The sequence below is a fragment of the Rhinolophus sinicus genome, linkage group LG07 (genome assembly GCF_036562045.2).
Source record: "Rhinolophus sinicus isolate RSC01 linkage group LG07, ASM3656204v1, whole genome shotgun sequence".
In the NCBI taxonomy this organism is placed as follows: Eukaryota; Metazoa; Chordata; class Mammalia; order Chiroptera; family Rhinolophidae; genus Rhinolophus; species Rhinolophus sinicus.
The window spans coordinates 7,759,288-7,773,892 of record NC_133757.1 but is presented as its reverse complement, the minus strand read 5'-3'; the positions used below and the strand labels follow the sequence as shown (position 1 = coordinate 7,773,892).

At 51.1% G+C, this 14,605-nt stretch overlaps 1 protein-coding gene across 41 annotated transcripts in view; it reads left to right on the top strand.

Moving 5' to 3' along the window:
• The window catches only part of TACC2 (transforming acidic coiled-coil containing protein 2), a 186,365-nt gene that overhangs the window by 113,966 nt on the left and 57,794 nt on the right, over nucleotides 1-14,605 (top strand). The window contains exon 1 of one of the 41 annotated variants that reach the window (XM_019752921.2): nucleotides 4,213-4,737. The exons of 38 other annotated variants lie outside the window; for them this stretch is intronic. In XM_019752921.2, the coding sequence (XP_019608480.2) occupies nucleotides 4,670-4,737 (68 nt within the window). In that variant the 5' untranslated portion in view covers nucleotides 4,213-4,669. Of the gene's footprint in view, nucleotides 1-4,212; nucleotides 4,738-14,605 lie in introns of those variants that run through there. 2 more of the 41 variants (XM_019752920.2, XM_019752923.2) reach the window with 2 other exon arrangements.

The following is a 14,605-nucleotide window of genomic DNA, read 5'->3' as shown; positions in this document are numbered from 1 at the left end:
AGACTCAGCTTATTCTGTATTTATAGGCCAGGCTCATGGTAAGTGCATTAATATATGTTGAATTGCTAGTTGTTTTAGCTGTGATGGGTGTCTTGGGGACGTTAGTAGGAGGGTTGGCAGTGGACTTAGCCTGCCTTTAGGGTCCTAGGATATGTGTGCTGTGGTCAGAAGGCCCCAGAGGAGCTGTGGGAGTTCCAGGGCTCATTAGGGCCATCGTTAGAAGCGTCGGGCATCACCGGTTGACCTAGAAAAGAAATACTGTGCAGTAGTAGCCTCTGCCCCCTCTCTGGACAGCCCGGGTGGATCTGGACATTGGACTGGGAATGAAGTGGCAAGGAAGGGAGGAGTGGCCTGACCACGTGAGGGCAGTGCCTTCTGCTAGAAAGGTCTCAGTACGTGAGGGGAGTGATGGAACAGAGTAAGTAGTCTCAACTCCAGGTAATGGCCTGGCCCGAATGGGTGCTCAGTACAGGTTTCAATACGTGAGGGAATGAGTGATTGCAATGCTAACTGCTTGCATGTTAATACTTTTAGATGGAGTCTGTGCTTTCTTATTGTACAAACCCATGATTTAACCTTTGTGGAATGCTGTGCGGTGGGGGGAAGGAGGGAGGAGGAGGCAGTAAAGAAGCAGGTGTGGGGTGGAGGGGTGGTCTGTGTTATCAGCGGCTCTTGTGGATAACCATCACCTGGGGGGAGGCTGTGCCCCTTCGGGGTCCCCTGGGTGCTTATGCTGGGTCACATGGCCCTGGGCTGCTGTTCTTTTGAGTTTCCTTGGTCTGATTTATTTAGTAGTTTTTCTGTTTTTTTCCCCTTTTTGTTAGCAGTTCTTCTGGGTCCCATCGATGTATCTTAATTATTTTTGTTTTGTTTAGTTTCTCCCATCACTGTATCTTAAGCAGCCTGTCTTGGTCAGCTTGCACTGCTATAACAAAAATAACACGGACTGGATGGCTTAAACAACAACTTTTGTTTCTCGCAGTTTTAGAGGCTGGATGTCCGAGATCAGGGAGCCAGCGTGGCCAGGTTCTTGGTGAGGGGCTTCTTCCTGGCTTGCAGATGGCCACCTTCTCACTGTGTCCTCACACCGTAGGGGGAGGGAGAGGGCGATAGATTATGTGTCTCCTCTTTTTTTTTCAACTCTTTTATTTATTTTAAGTGTGTTTTTCCAGGACCCTTCAGATCCAAGTCAAGTAGTAGTTGTTTCAATCTAGTTGTGGAGGGTGCAGCTCATTGTGGCCCATGTGGGAATCGAACCGGCAACCTTGTTGTTAAGAGCACTGAGCTCTAACCAAGGGAGCTAACCGGCCACCTCCTCCTTCTCTTTTTATAAGGGCATTAATCTCATCATGAGAGGTTGCTCATGACCTAATCTAACCCTAATTACCTCCCAAAGGCCCCACTTCTAAAATAGTATCTCATTGGACATTAGGGCTTCAACATAACAATTTTGAGGGGACACCAACATTCAGCCCGTAGCACAGCCCTTTTCCTCTCAAATCACTCTCCCTCCCCGTGTGTGTGTGTGTGTGTGTGTGTGTATACACATATATACCAGGGGTGGCAAAAAAATGTATACAAGTGGACACTTTGGTCAACATTGCTCAAGCAGTAGTTCGCCGTAATCAGAATTGTCTGGACGCTGAACGCCGTAATCAGAATTGTCTGGACGCTGATGGGAACCACTTTGAGCACCTCTTGTAATTGCAGAAGTCGAATGTGACTTGCATTCATCTTTTAGTATCAGCATGCATTGAGTATTACCATGTTAATACATTTTCCTTTCTTAAAATGTGTATGCATTTTTTTGGCACGCTCTGTATATGTAGTTTTATAGTAGGCTAAATTACCAGATAGGCTGTAGGCTGAAATACTAGGTAACCAAGTTTGTTTTGAATTATGGGCAAAGTAAGCACCAGAGGGTCTGAGACAGTCTTCCATCAGGACTCCACACAAACCCGTAATGCGTGGATTTCAGTGGCATCCACTTCAGTGGCAGCCAGGCTGTATTTGTTTTTCTCCCCAGGAGCTTGCTCGTGTTTTTGATATCAATGAGATGGTGTCAGCCTACTCCATGAGGTGCCACTGTGTCATTACTTCTTGCTTGTAGGGATTCTAAATAAAAGCACTTCACTTCAATGTCTCTTTATTTCCTCTATGGTACTAAGGGGAAAACGTTTCTTATAAAGAAGGAAAGAAAATTAGCACTGCTGGAGCACCAATTAGAGTCCTGGTCGTGGCCTTTCATATATGTTATTTTATTTTCCCAGTACCCTGCAAAGTAGATGCCTTCTCTCTCTTGGCCAGCTCAGGAAGCAGAGGCTTGGTATGCTTAAGTGGTTGCCTCAAAGCCACACAGCAAAGGGGCTTTGAGGGACAAGTCAGGATTGAACTGCCGTCTCATTTCAAGATCCTCTTGTTATTGCTGCAAACCCCTATCTACTGAGGGTAAGGACTCTTGGGGGGGGGCGGTTCTGTGCTTTCGCATAAAAAAAAAGGTTAGCAGGTGAATTCCAACTGTGGTTCCTCATTTTATCCCATGTATTTTTCTAGTGACAAGTTTGGCTGAAGGCCATACCTTGGTACCCAGGGAAGGGAGTCCCTTTCCTAAAAAATTAAGTCTCGGTAGTGCTTCTGAAATTTTCAGCTCCATGTGGTAAGGCTCTTTGGGGTCTCAGCTGTATATGGAGCCTGAGAGGTCTGTTTTCTGATGGAGAAATGAACCCTTGGGATACCAGGAATGATAAGGTGAACAAGTTGCAGGATCCTTGCAACAAGGTGATGCCCAGAGCTGACAGTGAGTGACAGCTTCCTGGGAGGTGCTTTCCAGAGTAAATCTCATCAGGCCGCCCTCTGACAGTTACCTACCCTAAGAGACTGATGCGATCATTAGCTATTTTCACATAAATGCGAAAGTAAACGTTCTCCGTGTTTACTGGAGATTTCACGTTGCTGCGTCCTGGGAAACAATTTTGATTTTCTGGCATTTGTTTGACACTGATCTTAAATACTAGCAGGGGAGAGTCAGAGCGCCATGAAGCTCTAGAACAATCCTGACATGAGCCATAACCTCAAAAGTACCCTCCCACGCATCCTGGGCCACAGTCGTAGAAAACACTCATTATATCGGAGGAAATTTTTAAATGCTTTGAGCATTTTCGTTTTCATTTTATTTTCTTTTGGCCGCAATTTAGATGCATTTAGGCTGTGGAGTGAAGACATGCTGGGAAAGTGGAGAAGTTTTCAACTTAACCATCAGAGGGTCCACTTTAATTCAGTCATGAGAGTCTGTGTTTGGATCTCAGAAAGCAGTTGCACAGAATGGAGAGAAGACAGTCGGGTTCCCAGGTGTGCCCCCAAACCTCCTGAACCCATTAGGGGATGAAGTCTTTCTCTAGCCTTTGTGAGAAGACCCAGGAGCCCAAGCCTTGAGGGCTTCTGAGTCAGCCACAAGCCAAGTGGGCAGGCCTGGCTAGCTGGGGGCATGGTTGCCCCAGCCTGGAATGGGGGTGGGTGCTGGGGGCCCTGTGATGGGGAGTCACGGACATTCCTGCAAGCTCAGCCTGTGTTTAGAATCAGAGGTGGGCCCTTTGATTGCATGTCATTGCGACCTGCCTCCCCCCCCCACCCCCCACACATACCTTTGTTATAGCATTAGGGACCTGAGGTGGACTTCTCACCTTCCTTGGCCTGGCTGTGGAGAACTCATCTCATGGCCTAAGATGGGGTTGCAGACCATAAAGCAGGCCCTGTGCCTCTTTCTCCCCAGCTTGCCCCAACCTCTCTTACCGCCCCCCTCCCCCCCAATTATGTGAGCAAAGTTGTCGGTGGAGGCCTGTCCTGGGCTCACTGTAGGGGGTGGCCAGGCCCTCCCACCTCCCTGGCCCAGGCCTCAGCTGTCCAGGCCTGGCCAGCAGCCTGAAAGAGGCAGACGGTGGCAGATAGAGCCTGCAAACATCTTGCACGTTTCCCATCGCAGCCTGTTTACCTGCACCTCCAGCCACCCGCCTGACATGGGCGGGAGAGTCCATTTCCTTCCTCCTGGAGGGATGAGCCAGCGTACCCCTCACTACTCTGTGGTCAGCCGGGGAGACCACCACGCCCCCCCTCCTGGGGCCGCAGGCTCCCCAGCCCACAGTACGTTTCCATTTCAAAGCCACACAATGCCGGCGGTCGGGGCGCGGCTGGGGGAGGGGGTGCGGGTGCAGAGGGAGGGTCTTCGTCCTCCCCCCATTTCCGGAGCCCGCGATGGAGCTTTGTGAAGATGCTGTCGTAGGGTTGCACCGTGATGATGACATCACCGTGTCACACACACAAGCTGGGCTAGTGGGGGGCGGTTAAGAGCAGAGCTTTCGGACCACACCGGCGGCGCTCACGCTCAGACTTGCGCGCCCCGAGCAGAGCCGCGCGCGCCACAATCACGCACACACACAGGCGCGCGCCGGCCACACGCGCGCACACTTCCGCGGCGCTCGCTCTCCGGCCTCCAGATCGCGTCCCGAACCGCAGCTCCCTGCTGCCGCCGCCACCACGGATGCCAGCAGCTGCTCCCCTCTGCAGTGCAGCAGCCCCGGCCGCTGGCCGGCCCGCCCCGGGCTCCCGGCTGGAGGAAGCACGCCAGGACGCTGGCCCTGCTCGCGGCTAGCCTGCTCGCCAGGGCGCAGCGAGGATGGGAGGGTCGCAGTCCCTGCAGCCAGTCCCAGCCTGCGACCTGAACCAGGAGGCTTCTGAGGCAATGTAAGTGCTCCCCGGCCATCCGGAGCTTCCCTGGAGGAGGACAGGCTGCCTGGGCTTTGTTAGTGTCGCTTCTCCTGACGCCTATGCAGCCTGGAGCTGGAGCTGGCCGGGGGTTCTCGGCAGCCTTGCATGGCTTTACCTGGTGGCTGCTCCTAGCATTTTGGTGCCCCCTCTGCAATGAAAATCTGGTAGCCCCAGGACATTTCCCCGGGGGGATACAGTGACCCCTGGAATTCAGTTTCTGTTATTCAGCATCCCAGTGCATGGTGGGGGCTCCTTCCGCCACCAACATCTTAACTCAGCACCCCCGGCACAGTGGTATTTCCTGCAAGGGAGCAGCCGGGCATCAACAAGAGCCTCTTGGGAAGAACCCTTGAGTGGCAGCTTGGTGCCCATGAGACAGACCAGTTTTGGGGCAGCCACTGGCGTGGCTAAGCAGATGGCGTGGAGCATCGCTGGTGGACAGGCAGTGGGGTTAGCCTAAGCATCCAGGCACTCGCTGTCTGGTGAGCACTGTGGAGGGCAAGGCCCTGGCTATTCTTAGAAAAGCCAGCCAAACAGTCTTGTCGTCGGTCTGTTGCTTGAGGCAGGATTTGTGCATCGATCCAGGAATCCTATCCTTTCTCTAAACCACAGAGCTAATGTGTTCAGAAGGGGCCGTTTCTCCTAGATGGGTGCTTAGGAGAATTGCCATTTCCGTATGGTTGTCTCCGTTACCTCCCCAGGCATGTCTGGAGGAGGGGGTTCATTGCGTAGAGCTGGCGTCCGGGCCCCTATTTCAGCAGGTCAGACTTGTATGCAGAATGAGCCTCCACAATCCACTCTGACGAGCTCTCCTTTCTCAAAGAGAAGAATGTGTTTCAGAGAAGAGCATTTTCTGGGGATTTGGGGACAGGGCTGGTAAACTGGCCGGTTCATGAGAGCCCTTGTGTAGATTAAAAGACTGTAGGGATTGGGCCGTGTGTTGTAGTAGGGATGCGGAGCCATGTGGGGCGTCCCCACTCATCCCCACGCCTGGGCTTCAGTGAGGAGCTGGCTCAGCGCGGTGATGTAATCCTAGGCTGAGCCTCAATGGTTTTCCAGGCTCCAGCTCTTCAGCAGCGAACCTCACTTAGGAGCAGGTGTGCACTGATCATCTGTCTTCATCCCTCCAGCTTGAGCAAGCATCGTCTTACAATGCATGGAGGCGGATCATGTTGGAGGCTTTATTTGCCCTGCTTGCCCTGGGAGCCTATGCTTGCCCAGGTTTTCTTCCACGTGTTGTACTGTGCGATGCATGGAAATAGAAATTACCATGGAGGGAGAATTCACGCCTCCGCAAAAAAGGACAATTTCAACCTATTTTTAAAAATTCTGTAAACTGGAAATCAGTTAATCAGACACTAGCTAGCTAGATAGCAGGGCTCAAGACCTGTCTCAAAGAGTTTAAGAGACTTGGAAAAGATAATGGGATCATATGTTTGGGAAAATGCGCTCCTCAGCCATTGGCAATTCGGCTCACCAGCCTCTTACATCCCTGCCCTCTTTCCCAGTTGAGTTAATAAATGACCAGTATCCTGTAGGATGAGGTCTGAGTTTGGAGAGGTTCTGTTAGGTACACTGCCTTTTTGGATAAAGTCCCCTAAGGTTCTGCTCTGTGGGGACAATAGTGTTTACATAAAACCTCAGGCTGAAGGGCCATAGTGTGGTGGAAGCTGCTTATCAAATGTTGCGCGGTTGAGTTGGTCCTCACGCGCCAGCCTGAGGCCTCTGTCCCTGGAACTGCTACTTCTGAAATGTCTCTCAATGCAGATCCTTAGGACAGGGTATTTACTCTTTCACAAAACCCCGTCCTCCTTCCCCTAACATTTTTGTTTTTAAAAATGGAGACTGAGGCACCGTTTGGGGCGGGTGCCATTCCTAGCAACAATTCTTCTCTACCATCCCATCTCTGCTCGCTGAATAACTGGAGCTTGGTTTTCAGCTACAGATTTGCTCATTTCCCGTCTAGAGGTTTTAAAAAATGTATTAAGAGAGCATCCCTTTTCTGCACACGCTCAAGGCTTTCATGATAGTATATGTTGCCATGCACAAGCGTCATACACAAGACAGCAGAGCACATGGTCTGTGGCTGGAAAGGCGCTTCCACTGTAAGACGAAGCTGCCAGGGCTGCAGGAGGGACAACTTAGGGTGCACACCTGCTGCGAGGCGAGGCACACTCCGTGACAACTGGAATCTGGGGGGAACGCATGTCTTTTTCTCTGGTGGGTCCCTGTGAAAGATCGGCTTAGGGAGGGCCTGGGCCTTAGAGTGAAACCAAAAGACAGAGGAAGACGGGGGTGATTTGGAAGTGACTGCAGGAATTTTTTGTTTTGTTTTTTGTTACAGGATTTCACATCTTCAGATTTCAGGCTTGGGGTGCTTCAGGCAGCTTTGGTAGCCCCGGATGATACTGTGTTCCCCCGAAAATGAGACCTACCCCAAAAATAAGCCCCAGTTAAGTTCTCAGACAGGCGGATGCATTTAGTACATTATGACGATGTTCCAGAAGAAGATGACATGACTGTATTTGAATACATATAGATTGTTGTACATTAAAAAAATAAGACATCCCCTGAAAATAAGCCGTAATGGAGCAAAAATTAATGTAAGACCCAGTCTTATTTTCGGGGAAACACAGTAGCTCTGTTCTGTACAGGATGCAATAGGATAAGGAAGGAGGGAGATCACCAGTCCTGTGTCTCCCCTTTGGGGAGTAGCAGCAGGAAAGCACATGGGATTGGGAGTTGGGGAAGGGAGGCTGGCGGTTCAAGTATTGATCGGGCCCTTGCAACTCCCAGGTGGCCCACAAACAGCATCAGCTTCCCCTAGGGGCTGGTTAGAAATGCAGACTCTCAGGCCCCACCCCAGACCAGCTGAATCAGAAGCATCATTTTAAGCATCACGTATATAGATACCCATGTGATTTCTAGGCAAAAAGGTTTGAGAAGCCTTGAGTTAGTTAAGTCTCCCCATCCTGGTCCATGAGAAAGCATGGACTCCTCTAACTGCTTCTTTCCTGTCTGGGAAAGAAGTTCTGGTAGCGATAGAGTCATTGTTTGCAAATAGAAGAGGGGAAACAGAGAGGTGAATTCCGCTGCAGAAAACACTTCTCAGCAGACGTGTGGGAAATACACACAGGAAAGGGACAGGAAGTACTCCAGTCAATGTGGTCTAAATCGCTTGATTAGACCCTGTTTGTGCCTTTCTTCTGTGGCAGTCCCTTGTGGCTCAGCTTCTGCTAAGTGAAGCAGTGTTGGCTACTTTGTCCTTTGTGTTGTTGGAGACCCTTGTTCCAGGGGTTCCCTCAGCTTCCTGCGAATTCCCACACCCTAGTCACCAAGAGGCAGCCGGGGGATGGGGGTGGAGGGGCATTACCATCTGGGAGTAAAACGGGTTGTCCTGTTGGCAAGTTCAGCTGCTTCGACTGTGGCACCACACATGTCCCCAGCGCTATAAAACTAGTCACAAATAGGGAAACCCATGCCGCTGTAGACCCGTGAGAATCAAGATAGAAGGGCCAGGATGGATGGAGGGAAGTGAGATGGATGAAGCAACAGGCCCCCGTGATTGATGAGCTAGGAGTGGGAAGGTTGAAGACCGTGGTTTAAGCTTGCATGACTAAGAGAGAGATGTGGCATTTGCCAAGACAGGAAAACTGGATTGGGAGCACGTTTGGGGGAAAGCTGATAAGTTTGAGCTGGGATCTGAGAAGCAGGTGGAATCAGAATTGTATCCGTGAGAGCAGCCAGCACCAGGGAGAAATCTTGGGCACCACCTCACTAGGTTGTGTGGTTCCAATAGGGGGTTGGGGCTCCCCTGATCTGTGGTCCCCCACGACAAAGTGGGGGTTTGGTCCCTTTCATCTTTGTGTGGCTCCTGACCCTGTCTTTCAGTCTGGGAGCTGTTGAGAGGCTCCTGTGATGAGTTTTGTCCCAACTGCCTCATAGGTGAGCAGCCACATCTGTAAAGACTGAGAAGACGAAAGCACCAGACAGCAGCAAAAGCGGGGACACTTTGTGCCTGACAATTGCCAACATTTAAGTCATTGAGAAGGCCAGAAAGGGCCGCTGGGGTTCCTGGCAGGAATCTTGCTTTAGGCCTCATTGAATCTCTTTCAAAGCCTTGTTTCTTGAGGCGACCCTTGGCTAAGTCATGTAGCTTAAATGACAGTGTTACTGTGGGCTGCAGACAGTTTCTTAGTTCCTGGAAGCAGATTTCACTTTGGATATTATTGTTGGACAAAATTAGTAGAGTTTCCACCCCCCAACACCCCCCAAAAAACAGAATAAGCTACAAAGTTATCTGTAAAATGGAAATTGCCTGAGTCTCAAAGGAAGCTCTTGGGGGCTGGCTTGTTCAGGCTGCTTGAACAAAAATACTGGAGCTTCCATGTGGCTTAAACAACACTTATTTCTCATACGAGTATTTCTGGAGACTGGGAAGTCCACAATCACTGTGTCAGAAGATCCAGTGTCTGGTTGTCTGTTGAGGGCCCATTTCCTGGTTTTCAGATGGCCATTTTCTTATGTCCTTACATGGCAGAGAGAGACAGAGAGACAGAGACAGAGAGAGACAGAGAGAGAGAGAAACTCTTTTCAGAAGGGCACTAATCCATCATGAGGGCTCCACCCTCATGACCTAATTACATTGGGGGTTAGAGTTTCAACACACCACTTTTGAGAGGGACAACGGCACTGAGCCCCGAGCAGGTGCTTTTTTCTCGCTGTCATTCCCACGTATGGCCAGCGTGGCCCTTGTAGCCAGGTGCTTGTGTACAAGAGGACCCTGGCCCTTCACTTCCTTCTCTGTGGGACTTATCTGCAGGTTTTCTCTAAGGTGGCCTGAAGGCAGAACATTCCGAGGCCCTCAGCTAGCTACCAGTTGTCCAAGGGGTCATGCCATCTCTTTCTGCTATGGTACAGGCGTGGGGACCTGCTAACAGTAGGACAAGCAGCTAGGGCTGGGGCACTGATGGAGAGACTGTGGGTAAGTGTTACGTGAAGGTCAGTGGATTCTGGGCCAGTCTTTCCCCATTGACCCTTCTGCCCCCATCCTCATGTTTCTTTCTATGGTGGAGAGCCTGTTTCTGTGTCTATAGTTTTGGTTGCCTAGGAACCACTTTAGCCTGAAATATGATTGGCTGTTCTTGACAGATGGATTGCCTGAGCTGGAGCAGCAAACCGGGATAAGCAAAGGATGTTGAACAATTCCATCCTTTCCCCCTAAGATTAATGATGAAGACGTAGGCATTGTAAACAGTTGTTCCATGAAAACCAATTGTTCATGGGCTAATGCTTTTGTTGGACAAGAATCTGGGAGAGACTGGTTGGCCACAAAGAAGTGACTCAGTTGCAACTGCTCATATACATCGATGCTGCGTTGAAAGCAGTAGCTCGGATGACACTGGTTCTGTTTATATTTACAAATTCACCTTAGCAGTGGTTTCTGGAGAGCAGGTGTGTGGCATGAGCCTATTTGCATCGCCAAACGTGGAGACAGCTCAGTGCTGGAGTGTCAAAGCCGAGAGTGAAAAGCTCTTCCTCTTAGCCTTGTCTGGGTAGACTCTGGTGTTTTCTGTTATAGAAATATTGCATCCATTAATCCCACAAAGCAGGCACTTCTACCCCCATTTTATGGATAAGCAGACCAAGGTCTCTGGAGGGCTTAAATCAAGGGGTCAGCAAACTTTTTCTGTAAAGGGCCAGAGAGTCAATATTTTGGATTTTGGAGGCCATGTGATCTTTGATGCAGCAAGTCAGCTCTGCTTTGAGAGGGCGAAAGCAGCCACAGACAACTGGTCAACCAACGTTCTAGTAAAACTTGACAAAAATAGGCAGTGGCTTGTAATTTGTGGAGCCCTGGTCGTACAGGGGTTGGTGCGTGACTTGGACCCATGTCCCCTCCCTGATGACCTCCCTCCTTTCGAACACAAAATAACATGTGTGCAAACTAAGCCAGTCCGCACACAGTTCCCATCTCAGCACACGGCAGGCACCTCATCCACCCAGCTGCTCCAGCCAGAAACCCGAGAGTTAAATGTTGCCTTCTCCTTTTCCTTCCCCTCCCTTACTAGCTAACAGACCAGCTCACAGTCCTTTCATTGCTGTTAGTCTAAAATCCACCCCTTGTGGGGGCCTATAGGCCTGGAGGTCCGGCCCCCCTTCTCCTCCTGCCTGCTGTTCTCTGGCCACACTGGTCACCTGTCAACATGCAACACTCACCTGCCTCAGAGCCTTTGCATTTGCTGTCAGGAGTCTGGGAGGAACTCTGCCCCACACTGGCACCTTCTCCAGTGCTGTCCAATAGAACCTTCTGCGAGGATGGGGAGGTTCTCTAATCTGTACCGTCCAGTATGGTAACCACTAGCCACATGTGGCTCTTCAGCCCTTGAAATGTGGGTGGTGCATCCAAGAAACCCAATTTTAAATTTCATTGAATTTAGTTAGAATAGCCCTGTTATGGCAAGTGGCTGTTTATTGGACACCACCGCTCTGTGTCATCCTCTTGGAGTTCTTTGTAATATTCAGCACAATTTGGAGTTATGTGTCTGGTCTCCTTTAACTGTTCTCCTCAGAGTGTAGGCAACATGAGGGCATTCTACTTGTTTATGCTTGTGTCCCAGCATGTAGCACAGTGCCTGGCACATAGTAGGTCCTCAGTAAATAATTTGTTGAATGAATGAATGCGTGAACGAATCAATGAAATGTCTTACCAGCCAAGAGTCGCAAGCACGTGCACACTGAGCTGTGCTGAGAGAGCCTGCACTTGGGGGCTTGGAGGGGCAGGGAGAAGCTTGGCTGGACCTCAAGCGTTAGGTTCTGTGGGCTTGATGCGAGGACCCGACCCACTGCCACAGAAACCACCGGTTCAGCACTGTGCCTGCCTGTTGCCACCGTGTGGCGTCACAAGATCCTGCCAGTGCCACTGTTTAAAGGACATGCGACCCTGCCTACATGCTCTTGGGAGCAACCCAGACAGAATTCCTGGCAGGCTGCAGCTGATTAGCAGGTCTCGCAGGTGTCAGCGGGACCCTCGCCCCTTCTCCCGCACCTCGGCCCTGCCCTCTCCCTTTCCCCTCTCTCTTTTCGCTCCCCTTCTGGATGTTTTGCTCTTCCTAGATGTCTGTTTTCTGCCATACCTCTGTGCTCAGCTCCCCTGTGCTCCCCTCCGCAGCGTCTTCTGTCCATCTCTGGGCTGGTCTCTCTTCCCCTCCTGCATCTCTTTCCACCTGTGGAAGCTGCTCCTCATTGGGTATGAGGCGGGGCTGGGTGGGCCTGTGAGTCACGGATTACCTCTGTTCCTGCATTCTTAGCGCTTGCAAAGGAAAGCATCTCCTGGGACGGAAGGTGGGTTTGTGCACAATGCCTTGCGTGGGCTGTGTAGTCAACGAGCTTTTGGCATGCTGGACTTCCCACCGGTTTGTACCTGCCAACCCGCCTTACTGAGAAGAACTTGTTTCTTCTGGGACCGCTGCTTCTCTCATTTCCTCTGCTTCCTCCTCCTTAAGTGGAAAAAGCAGCAGCTACTGGCTCTGGGCTGGGGGTCATGGTGGGTGGGTAGAGGCAGGGCGGTCCTTTGCTCATGGTTCAGTTTGCTCCTACCCCGCTAAGAGGCAGATCTTAGTAGCTCCATATCCTTGTGGGGCTGACATCTCAGGCCAACTGCTGAGGCAGTTTGCCATCAGAATCCCAGCTTTACTTACACCAAGGAGTTTGTAGAGTTTCCGAGTTTGAGAATTTTAGAGCTGGAAACACCAGGTCTTCAAAATCACAGACGGCTTTTCCCCACAAGCACATCATTTGTCAAATACCACTCAAGTCTTTCTGCTAGTCATTATTCAAAGACAGTCAGGTAGTCATTTTATCTTTTTAACTTTCAGTTTGCTAAAAGGTATATTTTTAGATGGACTGTATCATTTGGTAAGCTGCAATCAGAGGCACCCTCCACCCAGGGCAGTGAAATAGTTTAGAGTGCAAATTCTCTCTCCCCTGAGGAAATGTAGTGGATGTTCATTTGAGGATAAAAATGACCAATCATGGGTCCTTGGTCCAGGCCTTCCCTTGAGTCTTAGCTTTGCCCTAAAGTGTCTTCGTCTTTTCCGACTCCTTCCATCTCCTCAAATGTCCTAGGGGTCAGTTTCCAAGGAGGTGGATGTTTACACTGTTTGTTCTCGAGTAGAAGTGGCTGAAGACATGCCATTTGTCTGGGTTGAAGCTTGACATTTGTTCAGCACGTGGGTTGTTCTTTTTCTGCGCTGGGGGAGAATCTCACAGGGAGAATTGCCAGCTTGTTTGGGGCAGCCCGCCCAGGGAGGCGCTGTACAAGCACAGGCTTTAATGGGGATCAGATCTGGGTCCCTGTGGAACTTCAGAAGCAATCTGGATCCAGGGGGGCTCCAGCTTCTGAGAGAGACTCCTCGTGGCTATTCTTCAGGATCCTGGTAGGAGTTGCTAATTTTTCATTGTTCTGCATTAAAGGCACAGCCTGGAGTGGTCTGGAAGTATTTATTGTCCCTCCTGGAAAGAGGCAGGAGAGGCTGGCTTTACTTCAGGGCAAACATCTACACACGTGTAGGTCATACGTGCAGTTTCCCGGCCCAGCCTCGTTCAGAAGAGGACCTTGTGACTTCTGGAGGAGAGAACAAAATGAGCCTAAAGAATCTTTCCTGGAGGGCAGGGGTGCGGGGGAGTGACGGCGATCACTCAGCACCAGTCTCCAAGGAACTCTACTCTGGGGGGAGCAGGAAAAGACAGAAGCGCCCAGAGGACGTGTGGGACCAGCTGGTGTGAGTTCGTGCGCAGGGTGGGGGTGGGGGGAGACCAGGGCCAGGCTGGTCCCGAGGGCCTTCCAGCCTGAGTGTGTTTCTTCCTCAGAAGGGCTTTTCTGTGGCCCTAGCTACGCCCCTTCTGTTGCCCATGAAAAAAACAATGAAACTGACTTAAAGAAAAGAGGGACTGTATCTCCTGTGACTGACAGGTAGGATTTTTCCCTGGGGTAATTTTCAGTGTGGGCTTTATGTAAAGGGGACCCCCCCCATCAAAAGAAAACTGGGGGGAAAAAACCCTGCAAAACCTAAAGCATCATAGTCTATGGCTTTCAGAATTGCCTTTGATCGACAACAGGTGACTTACCTGGGCTTCCTGGGCCTGTGTCCAGTGGGCTTTCAGCTCCTGGGGGAGTTTCGTGGGCAGTCTAGTGCTGTCTGTGTGGACCGACAGCCAAGTTGAGCAGGTGAGGGGACTGAGAGGAGAACCGGTGTCTGGACCCTGGTCTATGAACTGCCTTTCAGTAGCTTAGCCTGTGTCACCTGCCCTAATTGGGGTGTCGTGGGAGGCAAGCCTGCTCCTGGGACAACCTTCAGGTGTTTGGCACCTACAGGGGGTATCTTCAGGTACCAGGGCAAAGCTGAGACAGGTGACTGGGGCACAGGGAAGGAAAGGGGCAGGCGGAGTGCAGCACGCTGGGCTCACGTCCAATGGTTCTAATAACAAACGAGGGAAGAGTGTCTGAGCCAGCTCTGTGGACCACATGTCTCCCAGGCACAGTCTTACCACCCAGCCTGACGGCTCAGTCTGGGGCTGCTCCCAGACTCCAAGGCCACCGCAGGATAGAGCCCTGTGGTCGCCAGCTGCCAGCTTCTAGAGACGGCACTGGGCAGGGCGCTGAACGGAGGCTGCAGCTAGCAGAGCCCTCTCCCCACTGCATTTCTGTCTCTCGTGTCTGCCCTCCCTGTGTGAGTCTGTCCCTGTGCCCTGGCCATGCTTGTGGGCTCAGTGGACCAGGCATGGGTTCCTTCTCCTGACTGGGGTTCCTCCGTTTCCTCATTGTTTTTCTGACTAGTGAACT